At 51.1% G+C, this 20,860-nt stretch overlaps 1 protein-coding gene across 2 annotated transcripts in view; it reads right to left on the reverse strand.

Annotated features, from left to right (window-relative positions):
• The window catches only part of MYO18B (myosin XVIIIB), a 258,283-nt gene that overhangs the window by 64,831 nt on the left and 172,592 nt on the right, over positions 1-20,860 (reverse strand). For both annotated transcript variants that reach the window (XM_043558069.1, XM_043558070.1), the window contains exons 35-39: positions 14,997-15,110; positions 13,602-13,718; positions 10,786-10,869; positions 9,549-9,686; positions 6,609-6,794 (exon numbers count right to left, since the gene is read on the reverse strand). In XM_043558069.1, coding sequence (XP_043414004.1) covers positions 6,609-6,794; positions 9,549-9,686; positions 10,786-10,869; positions 13,602-13,718; positions 14,997-15,110 — 639 coding nt within the window. The remainder of the gene's footprint in view (positions 1-6,608; positions 6,795-9,548; positions 9,687-10,785; positions 10,870-13,601; positions 13,719-14,996; positions 15,111-20,860) is intronic.

The raw sequence follows: 20,860 nt of genomic DNA on the forward strand, positions 1-20,860 counted from the left end.
AACTTACTGAGTAGGAGAACGGGTTTGAGTTGGTCAGACCTGGGTTCAAATTCTGATTCTGTCATTGCTGGGAAGGTGACTTTGGACAAGGTGCTTCAGCTCTTTGGCTCTTGTTCCTTTACTAGTAAAATAGGGATATTTTGCTCAAGAGGGGAGGTTTAAATGAGAGAACTCGTGTAAGTGCTTAGCCCTGTGCCCAGCATGCAGTGAGTGATGAACAATCAATAGCTCCCACCAACATCACGACCATCAACCATCATGGGCATGGGATGGGAGGGAGAGTCAGCAGATTTATGATAAAGTTTAAGTAGATGGAGAATCAGAGTCAGGGGAGGGGTAGGAGAAGAAAGGAGAAAGAAAACAGTGTGACATCTGCTAAAACCGTACCGTGTGCTATCATTGGGCCCTTTTACATAAATCATCTCATTTAAGCCTCACTGCCACCCAATGAGATTGTCTGCATCATATCTCCCTTCCCCATTTTACAGATGGGGAAACTGAGGTCCTATAATGTTAACCTAGCTGCCCAAGCTCTCTGACTCCAATCCGGTTCTCTTTCCCACCTTGCAGCAAGCTGAAGGGTGTCTCCCCAAAACTCATATCCACTGGGAACCTCAGAGTGTGATCTCTTTGGAAACACATCTTTACATATGTAATTAGTCAAGACTAGGTCATATGGGATTAGGGTGGGTCTTAAATCCAATGACTAGTGTTCTTTTTTTTGGAGTGTATTTAATTATTTGGAGAGGAAGAGAAGAGAGAGAGAGAGAGAATATGAGCAGGGGAGGAGCAGAGGGAGAGGGAAAGAGACAGAATCTCAGGCAGGCTTTGTGATGTCAGTGCACAGAGCTTGGTGCAGGGTTTGATCCCACGACAGTATGATCATGACCTGAGCTGAAATCAAGTGTTGGCTGCTTAACTGATCGAGCCACCCAGGTGCCCCCCAACGGACTAGTGTTCTTATAAGAAGAGGAGAGGACATGGAGGGAGAGAGGAGAAGAAGGTCATGTGAACACAGAGGCAGAGGTTAATGTCATGTTGCCACGGCCAAAGAACACCCAGAGCTGCCAGAAATTGTAAGAGGAAGAAAGGATTCTCCCCTAACGCCTTCAGTGGGACTGCGACCCTGCCAACACCTTGATTTTAGACTCTGGCCTCCAGAATGGTGAGATCATAAATTTCCACTATTTTGAGACAACGGGTTTTGGGTAATTCGTTACAGAAGCTCTAAGAAGCTAATACTCATTCACACGAGTTAAAGCAATTTTTGAGGGAATGAGAAAGAGAGAGAGAGGCAATGTGTCTGCCCTATGCAGGTGGCCGACAGGTAGGAGCTGAAGAAGAGCGAGGGCAGCTGTAGAGGAGAGCAGGTTCAGGCTGGGAGGAAGGGATTTTGTGGCTGGCACTCAGGTCAAGAAACAACACGACGTTGGGTCCTTTCATGCCGGAGTAGAACGCTCGAGGTGCTAAGAGGCAGATGACCAAAGGCAGAAGGATCTACAGAGGCTCTGGGAAGGAGCTGGGATTTGGTCCTGAAGCCAGGGGAGAGCCGTGGAAGATTTCTCAGCAAGAAGAGTAACCCAGTAAGACGTGTTCCTTCTGGAAAGATCTTCCGCAGGGATGAGTGAGGGTGGAGGGAAAGTGGGGAGCCAAGTTGGAAGGTAACTGTGGAGCCCCAGACCAGAGGGAATGAGGCTTAAATAAAGACAGAGGGAGCAAGGACAGGACTGGAAGGGATGGATGTTTTTGTAAATAGCCAAGTAAATTAAAACAGCAGGCCTGGCCGCCAAACTGTGTGAGCCAGAGAGACAGGCCACTGGGATTTCTAGCGTGGGTCACTGGGGAAAGCAAGCAGAAGTCCAACCTATGTTTTTCCAGACCTAGGGAACTTTTGAAAAAGACCGTTGACTCAGGGGAAAGTTCAGGGTAGGAGTCAGGCCAAGGTGCTAGGGGGTAAGCCCAACAGGTGCGGCCTCCAAAACAGAAGCACGTGCTGCAAAGCAGGCAGAGAGCAGGGCTCCCTGTCACCAGGAGCCTTTCCAGCTGCCCTTGACCTCCCTTGGTAACCCTGTCCTGGGGCTGAGGTGGTTTCCCCTGGGCTCTGTAACTATTGAAAAACAGCAGGACATAAATCCTCGGATGAGCTGTCTCATCGCTCCCATGACAAAGGGACTTGAATGATTTGGAGCCAGAATATTCTTTTTCTCCATAATGGCTCCTGGAGTCGCCAGGAATAGTACATTTACTAAAATTAATGGCAAAACCTCATTTTTCTTTTTTCCGGGAAGAGAAGTTCCATTGGCGGGGTAATTGATCCTGATCTGGACGTGCCGGTGTGCCAGCCAGGGGTGTAAATCATTCACGCGAAACAACTCACAGCCCTTTAAACCAACACCAACAGTGACAAATGGAGCAGGCTGGGACAGGCGGAAGGGAACACGAACGGGAGATCCATCAACATCCTTCCCACTTCTCCCCAGGGCCCAGAAGGTGGGATCTTTTGGGGGGTGTCCCCCAGCAGAGCAGGATTTTTCAGCAAGATTGGGCTGAAAGGGCAGGGTTGTGTCATGGTGACAGCTTTAGAGCTGGACACACGGGCACACCCATCCTACCTCTGTCACTCCCAACTCTGCAGCCCTGGACAAAGCCCCGCACATGTGTGCCCCTCCACCTCTCCACCTGCTGGACTTGACATGTACATGAAAAAAAACCATGTCTGCAAAGGGTCTAAGCACAGAATGTCCAGTGAATGAATGAATGCACGCATGCTTGGTCTGGGGAGTTAGAAAAATTCATCCTAGGGGCGCCTGGGTGGCTCAGTCGATTGAGTGTCTGACTTCAGCTCAGGTCACGATCTCATGGTTCGTGAGTTTGAGCCCCCCCCCCCCCCATCGGGCTCTGCGCTGATAGCTCGGAGCCTGGAGCCTGTTTCAGACTCCGTGTCTCCCTCTCTCTCTGCCCCTCCCCCGCTCTCTCTCTCTCTCTCTCTCTCAAAAATAAAAATAAACATTAACAATTTTTTTCAAAAAGTTAAAAAAATAAAAAAGAAAATTCATTCTATCTCTCCCAGGGAGATTTGAACTTAAAACATGGAAAGCGAAAGGAGCAATGCTTTACTCAAAGAAATGGCTGGCAGTGACAGTGGCCATGGTGTCAGCTGGCCTTCTAAGAATCCCCCCAAACCCCAGTGCACAGACACCTTGCTTTGCCTGTAAAAGCTCTGAGGGCCCATCACAGAGGGATACATGAAATACATGAATAACGGCCTTTGCGATCTCTCTCTAGTCCGTGTGAGCTCCTTACGGGCAAAAGTGTGCCTTGTTCCCTACAGCCCATGCGAAAAACTAAGCGTACCTCTTGCATGAAGGAAAGAACCGGAACCGTGACTGCCTTGCAAACTTTTGGTGAAGTTGGTTAGGCAACACATGACGTGGAGCAGCCGTCCCCTCGTCTCACAGGGAGGGGACGGAGGAAGGCACGCGCATGAACCTGGAGAGGTGAGGTCACAGCCAAGAAGCCTGGGGACGCACCAGGACACCACACTGATGCGGCGGGCCGGAGGGATTGGGGTGCTTAGCATCAGGGCGCCCTCCCCCCCACCCCCCGAGATGCATTTGGTCGGCACTGTGAGCGTCTACAAAGCAGAGGCTTTCCGATTCTCCCGGCTCCCCACCGATGCCCACCCCCCGTGCCACGCCCACAGTTGGTGCCACGCCCACAGTTGGTGCCACGCCCACAGTTGGTGCCACGCCCACAGTTGGTGCTGGATAGACAGATGTTGGTGAATAAATGGTAACAAGAAATTACGACATCCTCTCCTCGCCCAGTGGAAATATCCCAGGGCCCACAGGCAGGGAGCGTATTTGAAGGCAAGTAAGTTAGTGAGTTTGGGACGTCCACTGTTAGGAAGCGTCTGCCAGCCTGACACTGTCCTTTGAGCCTTGCTAATCCACAAAGTCACGAAAGAAACAAGCTGTGCGGGGTCATGGTAAGAACACACCGGCTAAGCAGGAACACGCCCTCCTTTCCCGGGGTGGGTTGAAGGGTGGCCCCCGAAACCCGGAAAGCCTCCTAGAACCCGGCAATGTGACCTTATTTGGAAAAAGTCTCTTCGTAGATATAATTAAGGTAAGGATCTCAAGATAAAATCCACCTAGATTTAGGGATGAGCCCTAAAGCCAATTGCAGGTGTCCTTAGAAGAAAAAAGGCAGAAGAATATTTGAGACACACATCCACGAAGAAGGCAAATACTGGAGAGATGTGGCCACAAGCCCAGGAATGCCTGGAGCCACGAGAATTTGGAAGGACAGAGAAGAATTCTCCTCCACAACCTTCAGTGGGAGTGTTGGTGCTCCTAATACTTTCATTTCAGGCCTTTGACTTTCGGGATGGTGCTAGAATAAACTCCTGTTGTTTGAAGCCACTGAGTTTTTGGTACTTTGCTAAGGCAGCCCCAGAAAATACACTGCCCAACCACAGACACACCAAAACAAAGAGCAGAATTCAGTCTTGGTAAATTTATGTAGCATCTTGCAATCGGAAAGCGGAGAACCATACAGGTCTCATTTTGGCAAACACACAAGCTTTGTGTTTTACAGTTTTTTGTTTGTTTGTTTTTATTTTGGTTCCTATATTGGGGGTGGGGTGGGGAGTGCACTATAATCTTTTCAGCATTTCAGGGCCTTTAAAGATCTTAAGCTGGGGTGCCTGGGTGGTTCAGCTGGTTAAGCATCCAAATTGGGCTCAGGTCATGATCTCACGGTTCGTGGGCTCGAGCCCCACATCAGGCTCATTGCTGTCAGCATGTTAGCGCAGAGCCTGGAGCCTGCTTCGGATTCTGTGTCTCCCTCTGTCCCTGCCCCTTCCCTGCTCTCACTCTCTCTGTGTCTCCTGTTCTCCCTCTCACTCCTTTCCCTCCTTCTCTTCTCACTTTCCTGTCTCTATCTTGTCCCTGGAAATGGGGATAGAGACAGGAAAGTGAGAAGAGAAGGAGGGAAAGGAGTGAGAGGGAGAACAGGAGAGCAGAGAGAAGGGGAAGACAGCCACTATCTGATCTGGCTGGCACGCCTGGGGGTCTGGCCGGTTAAAGAAGACATCAGAGAAGATGGGCTGGGATGTTCTCTCGCTTCCAGCCAGACATGGCAGGTGGGGAACTCAGCTGCATGAGAAACAGGGCTGGTGAATGAGGAAGTCATTCTGTCAACTGGAGGAAAGAGCCTTTCTCTCTCCCTGGCCATGGGAGGCGGGGAAACTGCCAGTTATGGGGCTTGGGGTTTGTCTGGGAACCTGGGTCTCTGTGCGGAGCCTCACCTCCCCCCACACAACAGCCTGCCTGATGGCTTGTCAAGGGCAAAGCTTATGAGAGTGACACCAGCCGTGGCAGGCAGTGGCCCGAGAAATATACTCGCTGCAGGCGGACAAGTGGGCGAGACCTGTCACAAAACCAGAATGGACGGGGCGGGAAGAGATAAAGACCGTGATTTAGGGACCTTCTGGCCAAGCCTTGGCAGGTGGTGGGTTGTCTCAGTGAAGGCTCTATGGTGGCAGGCAAAGGGGGTGCCAGATGTCTCCCGGGTCACAGAAGCAGAAACCTGGAGTTCTAGGGACATCAGACCTCGTGGGGAAAAGGAGAAGCCAGCTCTCTGAGATGCTCTGTGATCCATGCAGGGAACCATTCTTAGAAAAATACAGTGCATGAAGGGAGAAACCTTCCCATGGGGCAAGAAACAAATTCTCACCTTTTTTCCCCTTTTATCTCCCTATGAAATTTAGTAAAATGCCAAACTCTACATTTTATTTATTTTTATTTTTTTTATTATTTTACTTTCTTCCTTTTTTTTTTTTTTTTTTTTTGTCAGGATAGGAGACAAATTTTTAAATCACACCAGGGAGCAGAGCACGGTTTAGTCAATAAGAACACAGACTACAGAGTTGGACAAGCCTGGGTTCGAATTCTTACTAGCGTGTGTGTAGCCTTAGGTAAGTGTATGTACCACTCTGAGCCTCCATTTGGCGTGCTGCTGTCCCCTTGCCTCAGTTTCCCCAGCTGCTAAGTGGAGATAAGAATAGTACCTACCTGGAAGTACTTTTATCTTTGCTGTTGCTGTTATTAGCCCAGAAACAGCTCTGACAGTTCTTAGATGTGACATTAGACTAGTTATCTCACCCCTTTGGAGCCTCAGTTTCCTCATCTGTAAAATGGGGATAATAATTCTGACTTCACAGGGCTGTTATGAGGATTTTACGATATGGGTGTTAAGACGCGATGCAAGCTGGGCATTTAGTCAATGTTGATTCCTTCCTCTTCCCACGAGGCTTTCCTGCCTTTGGAGTGGAACGCACGAGGCAGGAAAAGAAAGGCTGGAATCTGACGTGTACACGTGCTGGGCGGCCCATCCAGCAGCAGTGAATGCCATTGGCCCACTTGGGGCCTTCCTCAGGCTCTGCAGCCAATAGCAGTGTGGATCCTCCGCCCGGCCCCTTCCCGTGTCTCCCTGCTTCCCAAAGGCCCAGACCTGCCCCAGGGGGCTCCGATTCAGCAGGCAGCGGGCACGCCTGCCTGCGCCCGAAACCTTCCATCGCAGGAGAGCCAGCGTTGGGCACTCACCAGCTCCATGCACCTGCGGCTGGCCTCCGCTTCCCGCCGCACCAGCTCTTCCATGTCCGCCTTCAGCTCCTCCAGGCGCCGCTGGTAATACTGGCTGCTCTCCCGCTGCTGGGACTCAGACTTGGCCGCCTGCGTGAGCTCCTCGCCCATCTTGATCAGGCTGTCCCGAAGCCGGATCACCAGGACCTGGAGGCAGGTGGTGTGGAGAGCACACATGCACCGTGGAGTTAGAGGCCAGGCGCCCGAGACAGGGGGCTCCGGCAAGAGAAATCCTTTGCTGAGTCTCCCTGCCCTTGTATAAGGTAATCAGGACGACAATCCCGAGTTCTGATACCGAAACAAAGAATTTATTTTAAAAACCTAGCAAACGAGGGGCGCCTGGGTGGCTCAGCTGGTTGAGTGACTGACTCTTGATTTTCGGCTCGGGTCATGGGATTCTCTTTCTCCCTCTCCTGCTTGTGCTCTCTCTCTCTCTCAAAATAAATAAATAAACTAAAAAAAAACCTAGCAAATGATAATTGCTATTCAGAGAGGCAGCCTAGCATACAGCTGAGCACCCTGGCTTTGAATATGCCCTAGGTTCAATCCCCCAACTGCCTCTTCCTGGCTGTGTGACCTTAGGCAGGTTATTTAACCTCTCTGAGAGATAGAGATGATGACAGTATTTATGTCCTAGGGATCACGTCAGACTTGAAAACGTTTAAGTTCTGCAGAAGGCTTAGTTCAGTGCCTGGCACATAGAACATTCTAGATAAGACTTGAGGATTATTTAAAAAATTTTTTAATGTTTATTTTTGAAGGAGAGAGAGACAGAGTGTGAGTGGGGGAGGGGCGGAAAGAGAGGGAGACACAGAATCCAAAGCGGGTTCCAGGCTCTGAGCTGTCAGCACAGAGCCCGACACGGGGCTCGAACTCACGGACCGCGAGATCATGACCTGAGCCGAAGTGGGAAGCTCAACCGACTGAGCCACCCAGGTGCCCCAAAAGTTGGGAATTATTACTATTTACAGCAGCCCCCATCATTTTACAAAGACGTGCAGTGGGGAGAACACTACGCTGGGAAATCAAAACCCCTTCCCCAGTATGGATTTTGGTCTCCCAATTTGTAAACTGAGGAGGTTTTGGTCAGATAAGGTCCTTTGAGCCTCAGCTCTAATGTTTTATGGCATTTTTTCCCTTTCCAGGGGGAAAAGCCAAGAGGACACAATGAAAAAATAGAGAGAAGAGAGCTGTGGGCATCACCAGTGCTACAGAAAACAAACCCAAGTGCTGTTTTGCAGAATTCATTAGTTGGCCAACATGCCTGCAGCCAATCGATTCTGATGGGCAAATACTCTAGTGTTGACCTAAAAGGGAGCCCACATGAATATTTCAGGTCCTTGAGCAAGACGCTGAGCCCCTCTCCAGATCTGAGACTGAATCATGGTTTAGAAGAAAAGCGTTACAATTCAATTGCCCTTCGCCTTTCAAATGGAGTTTGGTAACAATTCAAAGGGGGGGGGAGGGTGTTAAAAGGAAGAAGAATAGTTCTCAAAAGATGTCCCTGAGGCCTGGAATTCTACTAAATTCAAGTCGTAACAGCAGAGGGGAAAGGGAATTTGGATATGGAATCTGCCACATAAAGGGTTTTTTAAAATCATAGTTTTATTTTATTTTCTGCTATCGCTTGACTATGCTAGATTCAAGCAAACGGATATAGCCTGACATTATATAAACTTAAAGTGTAGTAGATCAAAGTTCCATGGTGATCTGCAGAGACAATTATGCCTCGAGGGATCCCTTGAGCAGCTCCGAGAAGCTCTGAGGGTCAAGGCAAAGAAGGATCTTTCTCCATTCTTCATATATCGCACACAGCCTTCTTAGAGACAAAGTGCCCAACGGGGGATTGGAAGAATGGCTCAAAGTGAGGAACGCAGCCTCAGCCTCGCATTTCTAGATGGACCATCGTCCAGTGGCTAAGCCAGCTGACTGCGGAGAAATTACAGCCTGGGACCAGGGGAGAGTGATGATCCCCGGTCCATCTACTCCTGTCACTGACACTAAACGGCTTTATCTTGAACAGGTCCCTCGACCTCTCTGCCGACACCTTGTAGTTCATTCGGTGAGGCCTATCCTACCTTCCCTACAGGGCTGCGGTGAACATCAGGGGAGTGGCTAATGACAAACAACTTTGACAGTGGTGACGTCCATGTCTCTGGCCTGCAGAGCTAAATGTGAATGTTGTCACTGAATCTCACCCCAGCCCATCCACGTCTTACCTGCCCTGCTCAAGATCCAGCATCAATGTCACCTCCTCCTGGAGGCCTCCCTGATTCCTCAGCTTAAAAAGACCTCCTTGCCCCCCAAACCTCACAGCCCTCTGTCCATATTATGGGTATTTATGTACCTATTTTACTCACATCTCCTACAAAACTCCCATGTTTCTGAAAAGCAGAATCTGCTTTGTACATCTGTCTTTCATGTGCCTAAAACAGAGCCTGGTACACGCTAGGTGCAAAATAAATTTCTGCTCAAAGTGAGTGTCGGGTGCATAAGTGCATGAGTGGTCAGATGGGGACAGGCAGAACGGGACCGATGGATAAAAACACGGACAGAGGGGTCAAGGTCTGAAGAAAGGGAAAGAACAGAGGGAGAGAAGAAAGCATGGAGAAAGGAAGGAAGAAAAGACATAAGGAGGGTGATGGATGGAATGATGGCATATGGACGTGGATGGAGATACATAGAGGTGGGTAGGCTGGATGGATAGTTATCTGTGGGACCGTGTGGTTGAAGGAAGGCAGAAAGGAGGGAATGGGGGAAGCAACACAGATGAGAGACGGGTGAGGAATGTGTATCCAGAGAAAGGCATGCGTGGATGGAGGGACGGTCAGAGGACGGACGGAGCTTACACGAAAGCCCCACGGCTCTAGGCACGAGCAATGTTTACATGTCCACGCATACCTCAAATCTCTTAATCTGCACTTTCTGGAACTCCGTCTTGTTCTCCAGGTCACAGATGACTGCCTCCTGCCTGCTGACAATGGCTCGATCCACGGTGGACTGTTCCAGGTACTCGATGCGCATCTGGGCCACCTGCAGCTGGGAACGAGCCCAAAAGATCCATTGGCCACCTGCTGGCCCTGAGTCCCAGAATGGAGACATATGCAGGACTCAGCCCCAGGCCCATTGCCATGGCCTCCTTCCTGGCTCTGGTGATACATGTTAAAGACACAAGTGCCAACTGCCGATCCCCTCATGCCAAACCCTGCCCCTGCGTCTCAGATGCTGGAGGTGATGTTTCCCGTGTCTTCCATGTCCAACACAAGACTCAGTCAGTGCTTTGCTTACCTCCTTTCCCTGCTCTGCTAAGGGGGCAAAGCCAGCGTGTGAGCCGCGAGCTTCGGCACCCAAGGATGCAACCAAAAGTGGGCTTGGGAGCCAAGCATATATACCAGACTTCAAAGCCAGGCTCTGCCACTCTCCAGCCGGATGCATCTGGGCAGGCCGGGTCCCTTCCATGAGCTCATTCTTTCTTTCTTTTTCTTTTTCTTTTTCTTTTTCTTTTTCTTTTTCTTTTTTTCCTTTCTTTCTTTCCTTTTTTTTGTCTGAGGATTGAAGGCGATTAGCGCCTGGTATATGATTAATACCCAACAGATGCCTACTGCTGCTATTATTTTTGTGGTATTTGGTATTACTCATCCCCATGGACATTTGCTTGAGGTTCTGTCATTTCGACAGAAACTCTAAGCAGGCACAGGCGACAGACCTTAGAAGCGCTTTGAGAATCCCATGGATGATAGCAGCCCTAGCTAATGAGTGAAATTCAGGGGCGTTTGGAGGAAATATGGCTTCAAAGGAAGATTTCACAAAGGACAATGGTCCTGTCTTGCACAGACCATCCCTTTCCCCTTGGAACCATTTCTCAGAGGGGGAAACTCTTAAACTGAATGGCTGATGAGTTTCACTGCACAGGGCGTCTTTGGATGCCACACTGGCATGAGCAAAAGTCAGCATGTGTGTGTGTGTGTGTGTGTGTGTGTGTGTCTGCTGGGATCGTTTTCAACTCCTTTGGTGCACAACTGAAGTTGAGTGAATGGATGAATGAATGAGTGAGTGACAGTTTCTGGGATCCAAACTGGGAGGTCCCAGAGGGAACCCTTCCTTTTGTCTCCGCACTGTGGCGGCTCTGAGCACATACTTGTTCTTGAAGTTTCTGTTTCTCCTTCTTGGCTTCCTCCAGCTGCAGCTGTAGGTCTTGGATCTGCCCAATGTCAGTAGCAGACTGGTGAGACAAAAAAAAAAAAAAAAGGCACCTTGAGGCTTTGCGGGGAAACTACTGCTGGAAATCCCTTCTCCCCACCCCCAGATGTCTAAGACTCTCAGAACCTGTGACACAATGGCTCGTTCCAGAAAGTTACTGCTCACATCCTTCCGACATTGTTCGTCTCAATGTCCGCTGAGTCACTCCCGTTATATAAGCTGATGGCTTTGGTCAACTGCCGGCATGCTGTTCTATACCCTTGAGAGCCCAGATAGAAATGGGCTGGCCACAGCGGTAGGGCCAGATACTGAGGGAAGAGAACTCTTGCATGTCAAGTGACTGGGATTCTAGACTTGGCCTTGCCCTCTCTGCACCTCAGTATCCCCATCTATAAAATGGGCTGATAGTCTCTGCTTAGCTCCTCCATGTAGGGTTTGTTCAGAGATTAAATGCGGTGGAGACTATAAAGATCCTTTAAAAAAAAAAAGTAGAACCAAACTGTTAAGCATGATTATCTCCAAAGAGAGGGATTCCAGGGGGAAGGCAGACCCCTCACTTTCTATTTCCTGCATGTTATGTATTTTGTAAATTATTTATAATGCGCATAGGAGTACACTGCTTTTGTAACTGATCAAATGAAGAAATTTCCCTTCTGACCCCAAATAGGTGTGATTCACAAAGGTAGAAGATGGCATAGGCTATTTTGGTGATGGCTGTTTTAATGTTGATGAAATATATCAGTGGTTATTTTTGTTACCGTTATTCCTTGTTTAGCAGAAATTCCCACGGATCCCATCTTGGTAGGATGCACCTGAAGCCTGGTAGGCACTGTACCACGGGTCCCCTCTGGGGTACAATGTGGGGATAATGCTCATTACTCCTGGAGGGGCTATCTTCCCCGTTATGCAGATCAGAAATCTGCCAGGCATGCCCTCACTCATCTGTCAGCTCCACCCCCAAGCCTCTGCCGTGCCCCAGCCTGCCACTATGCCTCCTGATTGCCTCCTGGGTCCATCCCTCGCCCATGTCCACTCTGCCTCCCCAGTACAAGCCAGCCACAGTCTTCATTCATTCACCAGCTGTTTACTGGGTGCCCTATTCCACACCAGGCACTCTTTCTAGACTCTGGGATCCAGCGTAGGACAAGACAAGTACGTCCAGGCGTGGCATCCTGGCTGATCCTCTCTCTCCTGCTCGTGCCCCTGAAAAAACTTGCCAATGATTCCCATCACACAGAGAGTAAAATCCAAACTCATCTCGGCCCCCAAGCCCCTGCTCTGCTGGCCTTGCCAAACTCATCTTGCACCACACTCCCCTCGCTGGCCTCCTGCCAGGCTCTCAAATGCACCATCCCAGCCCTTTGCATGTGCTGTTCCTTCTGCCTGGAACATTTCCCACACCCCTCACTATGCCATTCAACCTCACTGACTCCTGTTCCTCATTTGGATCTCCATCTGAGGGCCACCTCCTCAGGGAAGGCTTCCTTGACCTCTAACCTCAGTCAGGAGTCCCAGAACCATGTTCATTTCCTTTCTGGACTGTCAGCTCAGTTTGCAAACATTCCCTCTGTTCTGGGTGATTATGTGAGAAGGTCTGCCCAGCTCATGAAACTGGGAGCCACATGCACGCAGGAATGGGATATGCTTTTGCCCAACGTGGCATCCTTGGCATTTGACATGGTACCTAACACATGATGGGGGGCACAGTAAATATTAGATAAATGAACGGATATCTCAATAGATGTATGGAGTGGTAGATGAATAGATGGAAGGGTGAATGGATAGGTAGATGGGTGATGAATGGGTAAGTGGGTGGAGGGAGGGATGGATGGATGGATAGAAGGACAGGTGAGTGGCTGGGTGGGTGCGTGGACAGATGGGCGGGTAGATGGGTGGATGGGTAGATGGGTGGATAAAATGAGGATAGGTGGATGGGTGATGAATGGGTAAGTGGGTGGAGAGATGGATGGATGGATTGGATGGATGGATGGACGGGTGGATGGGTGGATGATGGATGGATGGATGGACGGATGGAGGGATGGTAAGTGAGTGGCTGGATGGATGGGTGGATGGATGGGTGGATGGATGAATGGATAGATGGATGGATGGAGGGATGGATAGGTGAGTGGCTGGATGGATGGGTGGATGGAGGCATCAATGAGTGGGTAAATGGGTGGGTGGGTGGGTGGATGGATGGATGGATGGATGGATTGATGGCTGGCTGGCTGGATGGATGGATGCATGGATGGATGAGTGGCTGGATGGATGGGTGGATGATGGATGGATTGATGGATGGATGGGTGGGTGGATGGATGGATGGATGGAGGGAGGGATGGAGGGATGGATAGGTGAGTAGCTGGATGGATGGGTAAATAGGTGGGTGGATGGTAGATGGGTGGATAAAAATTGGGGATAAGTGGATGAGTGGACCAATGAGCAGAAGAATGGTGGATGGATGAATATTTTGATGGATATATAAAAAGGGCATGCGGGTGGGTGAATGTGTAGATAGGTGTATAAATAAATCAAAACTTTTCTTGGTGGAGATGTCTTCCAATAATGCATGCCCATCTGAGGGTGACATCCTCCTCTATCAGGACCCCACAAAACTTCACAATCCCTATTTATCCTTGTGGCATTTACCCCTCCAAAGTCCTCAGACCAGAGAGAAGGGGCCCAACCACATCCCCCTGGCAATATCTCCCGCCTCCCCGGCCCAAGGCCACCAAGCCTCCTTCCACTTTCCGTCGCTACCTGAGCAATGAGGTCCTTGTGCTTCTGCATGAGGTCGTTCAGGTCGTCCTGGTCCTCATCGAGGCGCTTCAGCAGGTCAGCCCTCTCAAACTGCAGCCGGCATAGCTGCTCATCCACCTGGCGGGAGGCAGGACAGTGGTGGGGTGGAGGTAGAAGGGTGGGTGGGAAGGCGACAGCAGGGGCCTGACGAGGAGCAAAGTGCGGGGGCTCGCCTGTGCGTGCATCAGAGGAGTGACCGTCCACCTGAGAGGCTGGCCGTGGGGGTGTCAGTGACAGCTCTGGGTGTGTGTGCATGCATGTGCATGTGTAACAGGGCAGCGTGTGTCTATGTGGATGGACGTGTGTCCATGTAAGCCCACACGGGATTACATGTTATGTCCATTTTAAATGCGCCTGGGACACAGTGTGAGTGCAAACCCCTGTAATCTCCGCGAGAACCGGGACTTTGTTCTGTTCACAGAGACATCCCCAGCACTCGGCCTGCATACAGCAGGTGCTCTGTAAATAGATAATTGGGCAGATGGATAAAATTAGACGCATATTTTACCTATGAGGGCATTTATTTTGTGTGCGTGTCTGGCGATTTTGTAGGTAAGTGTGTACATTTGTGTGTGTGTGTGTGTGTGTGTGTGTGAATGTTTGTGGTAAGTTCCCCTTAAAGGGTCCAACAGGGATCTGGAGACAAGCTTTTGCCTATGAATCTGTGGCTATACCTAAACTTCGGGATTTTAGATGCGGAGTAAAAATTTAAGTCAACCTTGTACACCCAGACAGGGCACTTAGAAATGCACACCCATTTTTCACCCATATATTAGATTCATAATATATGTTCATTTCCCCCATTCAGTGGTGAGCACATAGTAGGTTCCTAATAGATGGCTGGGTACCTTAGAGGAGTGAGCCTAAGAGGGCCCATGAGGGATGCCCTTGTCTCCACGTGTAAGAATGAATATGCAGTAACCCAAATGTAATGCCCAAGTCCCCTGTTATGATGGTGAGCACACAGTAGGGCTACAACAGGGGCCTGGGACCACTCACGTGGTGAGCACACTATGGGCACACCACAGACAGTTTTGTTCCCAGCCAGGGTACTGAGCAAACAGTAGGCTCACAATGAATGCATCCCCACAGTGCTGAGCACACAGTCGGTCTACAACAAGTTTCCTTGACTACCTTTGGGGAGATGAACACATAGTTGATCCTCACATATGCCCTTATAGCTTTATAGTGCTCAGCTCATAATAGGATGCCTGCTCTCTCAGAGTGTTGACCCGGCAAGTCTTCAGTAAGTGCCCTCAGCCCCTCTGGTAGTGCTGAGTACACAGTGGTCCCATGCTAGTTCCCAGAGCCCTATGCTGGCCCCAGGTCCCCGCAACTCTAGGAAGACACAGGTACCAGGCTCTTATTCCGGGTCATGTTCTCCAGCTCGCTGTGCATACTCTCCAGGTCCGCAGTCAGCGCCTTCTGGGTCTTCAAAGCATCCTCACACTTGGCTTCACTCTGCTCCAGCTGCACCAGGCAGGGGAATGAGAAGGGAAGGGGAGGGGAGGGGAAGGGAAGGGAACGGAGGACAAGGGAGGGGAGGGGAGGGGAGGGGAGGGGAGGGGTCAGGAGAGGAGGGGAGGGGAGGGGAGGGAAGGGAAGGGAAGGGAAGGGAAGAGAATGGGAGGGAAGAGAAGGGAAAAGCCTCATGATGCCACCTCCTTGAATGTCCTTCCCCTCCAGCCCAGCCCAGCCCCTCCCAAGTGGCGGAATAATTTACAGATGATCTTCTCCTCCCGTCTGTCTTCACAGCTATTCATCAACCCACAATGAGGGGAGGAGAACGTGTTTGCATCTGAGATGGCCAGGCTCTGAGATACTCAAAATTGAACGGGCACTGTCCCATGAAATCAGGCTAGCCCGCTTCAGTGCCAGTAGCTGGTCCCCAGCTCTGCTCAACAAATATTTGCTGACACCCACTTAGTGCAGGCAGAGAGCAGTCAGCCTGGGCCCTTCCCACCCGCTGTGGGGAAGACAGGCAGGGACAGCCTCCCTGAGGAGCACAGGAAGAAAGCCATGGAGACACTGGGAACACAGGATGAAACCGGGGAAGGCCTTCTGGAGGAGGTGCTCAAAAGTCAGTGGGAACTTGCCAAGTAGATGTTTCTTAACCAGGTTTCAGAATTGTAAACCCCCTCTAAATGGTATGCAACATATTTGCCATGTAAGCATTTTTCCTGGGTTCTTGAAGGTTAAGAGCCACTGACCTAAACAAAGTTTCTCTTTCTCACCCTTTTCTGTCTCATCTGATGTTCACCCACCGGCACACAGTAGGCCTCTTATTTTAGCAAAGTGGGGCCATCAAAATAGGTACAACTATCTTCCATGGCCCCAGAAGACAGACTTTCCCTGTTGGAGAAAACCACATCCGGGCACAAACCCTAAGTCCATTCTGCACCTGTCAGTTTCCCCTTGATTTCCGAACCCTAGAATCTCTGAGCAGAAAACACCCTTAGAGATCGCCCGAGGAAAACACTCAGGGCTCAGAGAGGGACAGTGCCTTGCCTGAGGTCACACAGCTGCAAGGAGTGAAGACGCCACTCGATATTGTCCAGACTCACAGATTTTCTCACTGCCAAGCCACAGTCCCTCCAAAACAGTTAATAATATTAAGGTGCGTGCTCACAAGACAGAACAAAAAAGCAAGCTGGAGTCCTCATGAAATGACATGCATACAATCTCTGATCCCTGAGGCCACTGAGTAAGTGAAGGGGCCCCATTGATCTGTAAAAGGAAAACAGCTGAGCCAAGGTGGAGGCCACCCCAGGACAACTGGCCAAGAGCCCGTCCGGGATCATTTTTATCTCCTTCCCAACTGGGCAGAGAATATCTTCCTCAGGATATCCGGAGCTCAGCCCAGATGTTAGAATGATGCTAATGGCAACGGAAGGCGGGGACAATGGAGGTCACCAATGATTCGCACATCTCCGGTCAAGTGCTCCGGGAAAGGTACTACTCTCATTTTCCCTCGTAATCCTCATCTGTGAGGTGTGCACGGCTATTATCCCATTATACACGTGGGGAAATCGAGGCCCTGAGCTTTCTCACACTGGCACCTCTAGTTCTAGCCCCACCCCACTGCCGGCAGCCACCATCCACAAAACTCCCATTTTCCAAAACCCCAAGAACAATGTATTCCTGCAGTGGGCTCGGTGGGGGACAGCCCGTTTCCCTGGGTGGGACAGCTGAGGTGCATGGTGTGTGATGTGGAGGCATTGTTAGAGCATCATCGACAGAGGAGGTGAGACGTCTTATCTTCCCGCAGGAGGCTCCAGGCGCCTCTGGGCAAGGCACAGAGGTGGCAGAGCAAGGCCAGGCCCTGGTTCTCGCAGGAGTCAGAGGCCTCACTAAGGAGAAGCATTTAAGCTAAGACCTGAAAGATGCAGCCATGTACATATCTAAGAAGAAGAGTGCCCTGAGTGGAGGAAGTAGCTGGTGCAAAGGTCCTGAGGTAGGAACAAGAACAAAAGCGGAAGCGGTGCTGAGGGACAGAAAGGGAGCCAGTGTGGCTGGACAGCTGTACGGGGAGGAGGGGGACGGGGTGCTGAAGTAGCAGATGGGGCAAAGGGCACATTGGTGAAGCTAGTGAACCGACCTCAGTCAGTAGGGAAACCTCTGGTGGAGCGGGAGGAGGAGGGTGGCATGATCTACCCCTGGCTGCTGTGGGCAGGATGGGCTTTAGCGGACACAACTGGAAGGAGGGCAGCCGATGAGGACACACCGTGGTATGTGCCAAGAAGAAAAGGTCTGGGCGGGCAGGAGCTGGTAGGCCGTCCTGGGAGATGACGTCAGATAACTAACAGCGGAAGGGAGGGAGGAATCACACAGGGCCCTGTTGCCAGGCCAAGTTGCGTGGCCCGGGGCCAAGAGGCGAGCCACAGCCACTGTCAGGAACGGAACAGTGTGGTTCCAAAGACAAGGACAGCAGTTCCCGACCTGGGCTGAGGGTTTTGGCAGCACGGTGCCCTGGCCCTCAGAGCCTCCCTGGACAGAGACGGGCATGGCTATTGGGGTTATTCTTAGCTCCTGCTGGGTTTGGGATAGGATCATCTTGGCCCCGATGGGTTTTGGCATGAACAGCTGCACCTGCTACCGTTGTCTGGGAACCATTTCCAGGGCGCTGTGCTTTCTCCGTCTTGCTTCAGAAAAGCCCCGTAAGAGCTCTTGAGAGCAGGGTAACTCCATTAGGACTGGCTGATATATGAGGACACCGACGCTCACAGAGCAGAGAGGCCTTGCCCAGCGGTCACGCAGCCGGTCAGCGGAGAAGCCTGGTGCATCTGACTCCAGAGTCCAAGTTCTTCATTGCTGGGCTCCACCGCCCCTCATGAAAAGAACTCTCTGGAAAGTCTGGACCGCGCGGGGAGGGCGGATTAAGAGAAAGAGAAAGCTCGGTTGCAGAGTGAATGGTTGACCCAGTGGCTTGGTGTTCCAATGGGAACCCCCCGGGCAGTGTCATGACAGCCTGGACCAGGCCGGGGGCTGGATCAGTCAGAGACAATGGAACAGAACTCGGGGGTTGAATCCCTGCGGTCAGTGGGACCGAGGAAACACGCATCATCCCCGGAGCCTCCTGGCACCGAGGAGCCTCCCGGAGATAAACACGTTCATCCCCGAGGGACGAGGAACGAAACCAACACTTCTGGGCGCTTGCGAAGTGCCAGCTCCCACCACGTGTGGGGGTCAGAGCTTGGGCATAGAGCCAGGTCTGGAGGATCGGCCTCTCTCACTTGGTCACGTGACCTCGTGCCTCAGTTTCCTCACCTGTAAACTGGGCAGAGCCGTATCACTACGGAGTCCTGCGCAGTGAGTGAGTGAGACCCTGGGAGTGCTTAGCACCGTGTCTGGCAGCGAGAAAACCCTAAAATAGTAATGGCAGTTGTCACTCTTGTTTGCCCCTTTCATTCCCTTTAACGGCCTAAGAAAGTTTTTTTTTTTTTTTAATTTATTTATTTTGAGAGAGAGTGCATGCACGCACAAGCAGGGGAGGGGCAGAGAGAGAGAGAGGGAGAGAGAGAACCCCAAGCAGGCTCCGCACTGTCAGCGCAGAGCCTGAAACGGGGCTCGATCCCACAAACCGTGAGATCATGACCTGAGCCGAAATCAAGGGTTGGACGCGTAACTGACTGAGCCAGCCAGGTGCCCTGAAATGGGTGTTTTTAACCCCGTTTTGGAGGCAAGGAGAATGACAGAAAGAATGTCAGGTTCCTGCCACCAGGGTGAGGCAGGGCCTCGGCTCCCACCATCGCAGGGAGGAACTTCAGGCTTCCTGGCAGACCAGGGAGGGAGGAGGGAGGGGGCCCACCAGAGGCACACAAGCCAGTAGGATCTGGAGGGGCAAAACCAGAGCCGCCTGCCAGCCCGAGGCCCCCACCGGGCAGGCTCCGGGCTGCCGCTGACAAGCCATCTAAATGCCGAGCTTTAAAAATGTCAATTTATTACACTTTAGGGAGCGGGAAGAAATACAGGGCCATCTCGGGCTGATTTTCCATTATGGATGACCCGGCGTAAGAATAACTCACCGCACGTTATTTCCATATGGGGGCTGTTTGAGTGACGTTTTTATGAAGTCGGGTGGCAAGTCATGCTGGGGCTGAGATCAGACCTTTCGGGGGAGTGACACAGCCCAACGCTGCTTGGAAAACGCCCTCCCTTCCCGGGAGGCACTCCAGGAGGAGCAGTCAGAGAGCAGAAGGGAGTTGGGCAGCCAGGACTCCCCTCAGGAAGGGTTATGGGGGTCCACTCTCCTGTCCTCGTAGCCAGTGTAAGCACTGAGGATCCCAGGGGGCAGGGGACACCTCACACCTTTCGGCTCTGCGTCACCATCTTCTGCGTGGACGAGCCCTCTGGGTCGGTTCCCTGCCAGACCTCCAAGATGCAGGGTGGAGAGGGTTCAGGGGACAATCATCTCTCTCCAGACCTGTCTTGGGGCTGGGTCCCCAACATGCTCCCAATGAGACAACGGACTTGATTTTCGTACACGTTCATGTTTTCTTTTCTCCTCCAAATCTAGTTTTTCGTAAAACCAACACGACAGTACTGAAGGTATATGGAACAAAGCACCCAACGCCTTCCATGACTGGAAGCTTCTCTTCCTCCTGCACACGGTGTCATTCAATCGAGCACCCTTCCCTGGAATCTGCTCGAATTCAGAAAGGCGGGCATCCAGGCAGGGTGTCATTTCTGCCCCGGCCCCTTGACCTAGGAGTCTTCTCTATGCTATAGCTACAGGTGGGAACGTGCTTCCTGACCTTGTGCATGAACTAAGGGCTTCCTAGCTTTGTTCTGGTGAGGTCCTGACTCTCCAGGGATTGTGGGAGAGCCCCGAATGTCCTTGAAGCCTGGTGCTCTCCCGGGCAAGAGGAAATGACAGATCAAAGCACTGCATGAATCTGGACAAGGGATGTCATGGACGTTGGTTATGACCAACTCTTACTCTGTGCCAGGCACTGCTCTGAGCACTTTTCACCAAAAGATGGGGCTGGCAGTGCGTTCTCCCAATATGGCCTCTCATCCACCACAAGGTGGGACATTCATCGTTACCACAGCATTGCCTGGTGGTTAAGAACACACCCAATGGTCAGGCAGAATCGGGGTCCAATCCCAAATTTCTATCTATGAGCCTACGACCTTCAGCAAGTGACTTAGCCTCTCTGAACTTTCATTTTCCCATTCACAAAATGGGGAAAATAATGGTCCGTATTTTCATTGAGCAGGACTGCTGAGTACAGTTGTATTCGTTGTGCACTGCACAAGCCTAGGGGCTGCCATGCACATGGATTATGAAGATGAGCCCTTACCTGTGCCAGGCACTGCTCTGAGAACTTTTACTGTATGAACTCATTTATCCTTCACAATGACACTCTGAAGTAGGGTCAATAACCATTCTTGTTCTTACAGTCGAGGAAACTTAGGATAGAGAGGTCAAGGACTTACTGAAGGTCTCACAAGTGCTAAGTGGCAGACCTGGAATATGACACCCAGTCTGAGCCATTGCACTGCATTCCTCCAGTAACAGTGGTGCCCATGACGGATGTTTTACAGGGGGAAATTCTGCGATGCGTCTGCACAGCATTTAATCTCCCTTCTTTTAAAAAAATTTTTTTTCTTAATGTTTATTTATTTTTGAGACGGAGACAGAGCATGAGCGGGGGAGGGGCAGAGAGAGAAGGAGACACAGAATCGGAAGCAGGCTCCAGGCTCCGAGCGGTCAGCAC

The sequence above is a fragment of the Prionailurus bengalensis genome, chromosome D3 (genome assembly GCF_016509475.1).
Source record: "Prionailurus bengalensis isolate Pbe53 chromosome D3, Fcat_Pben_1.1_paternal_pri, whole genome shotgun sequence".
Classification (NCBI taxonomy): Eukaryota; Metazoa; Chordata; class Mammalia; order Carnivora; family Felidae; genus Prionailurus; species Prionailurus bengalensis.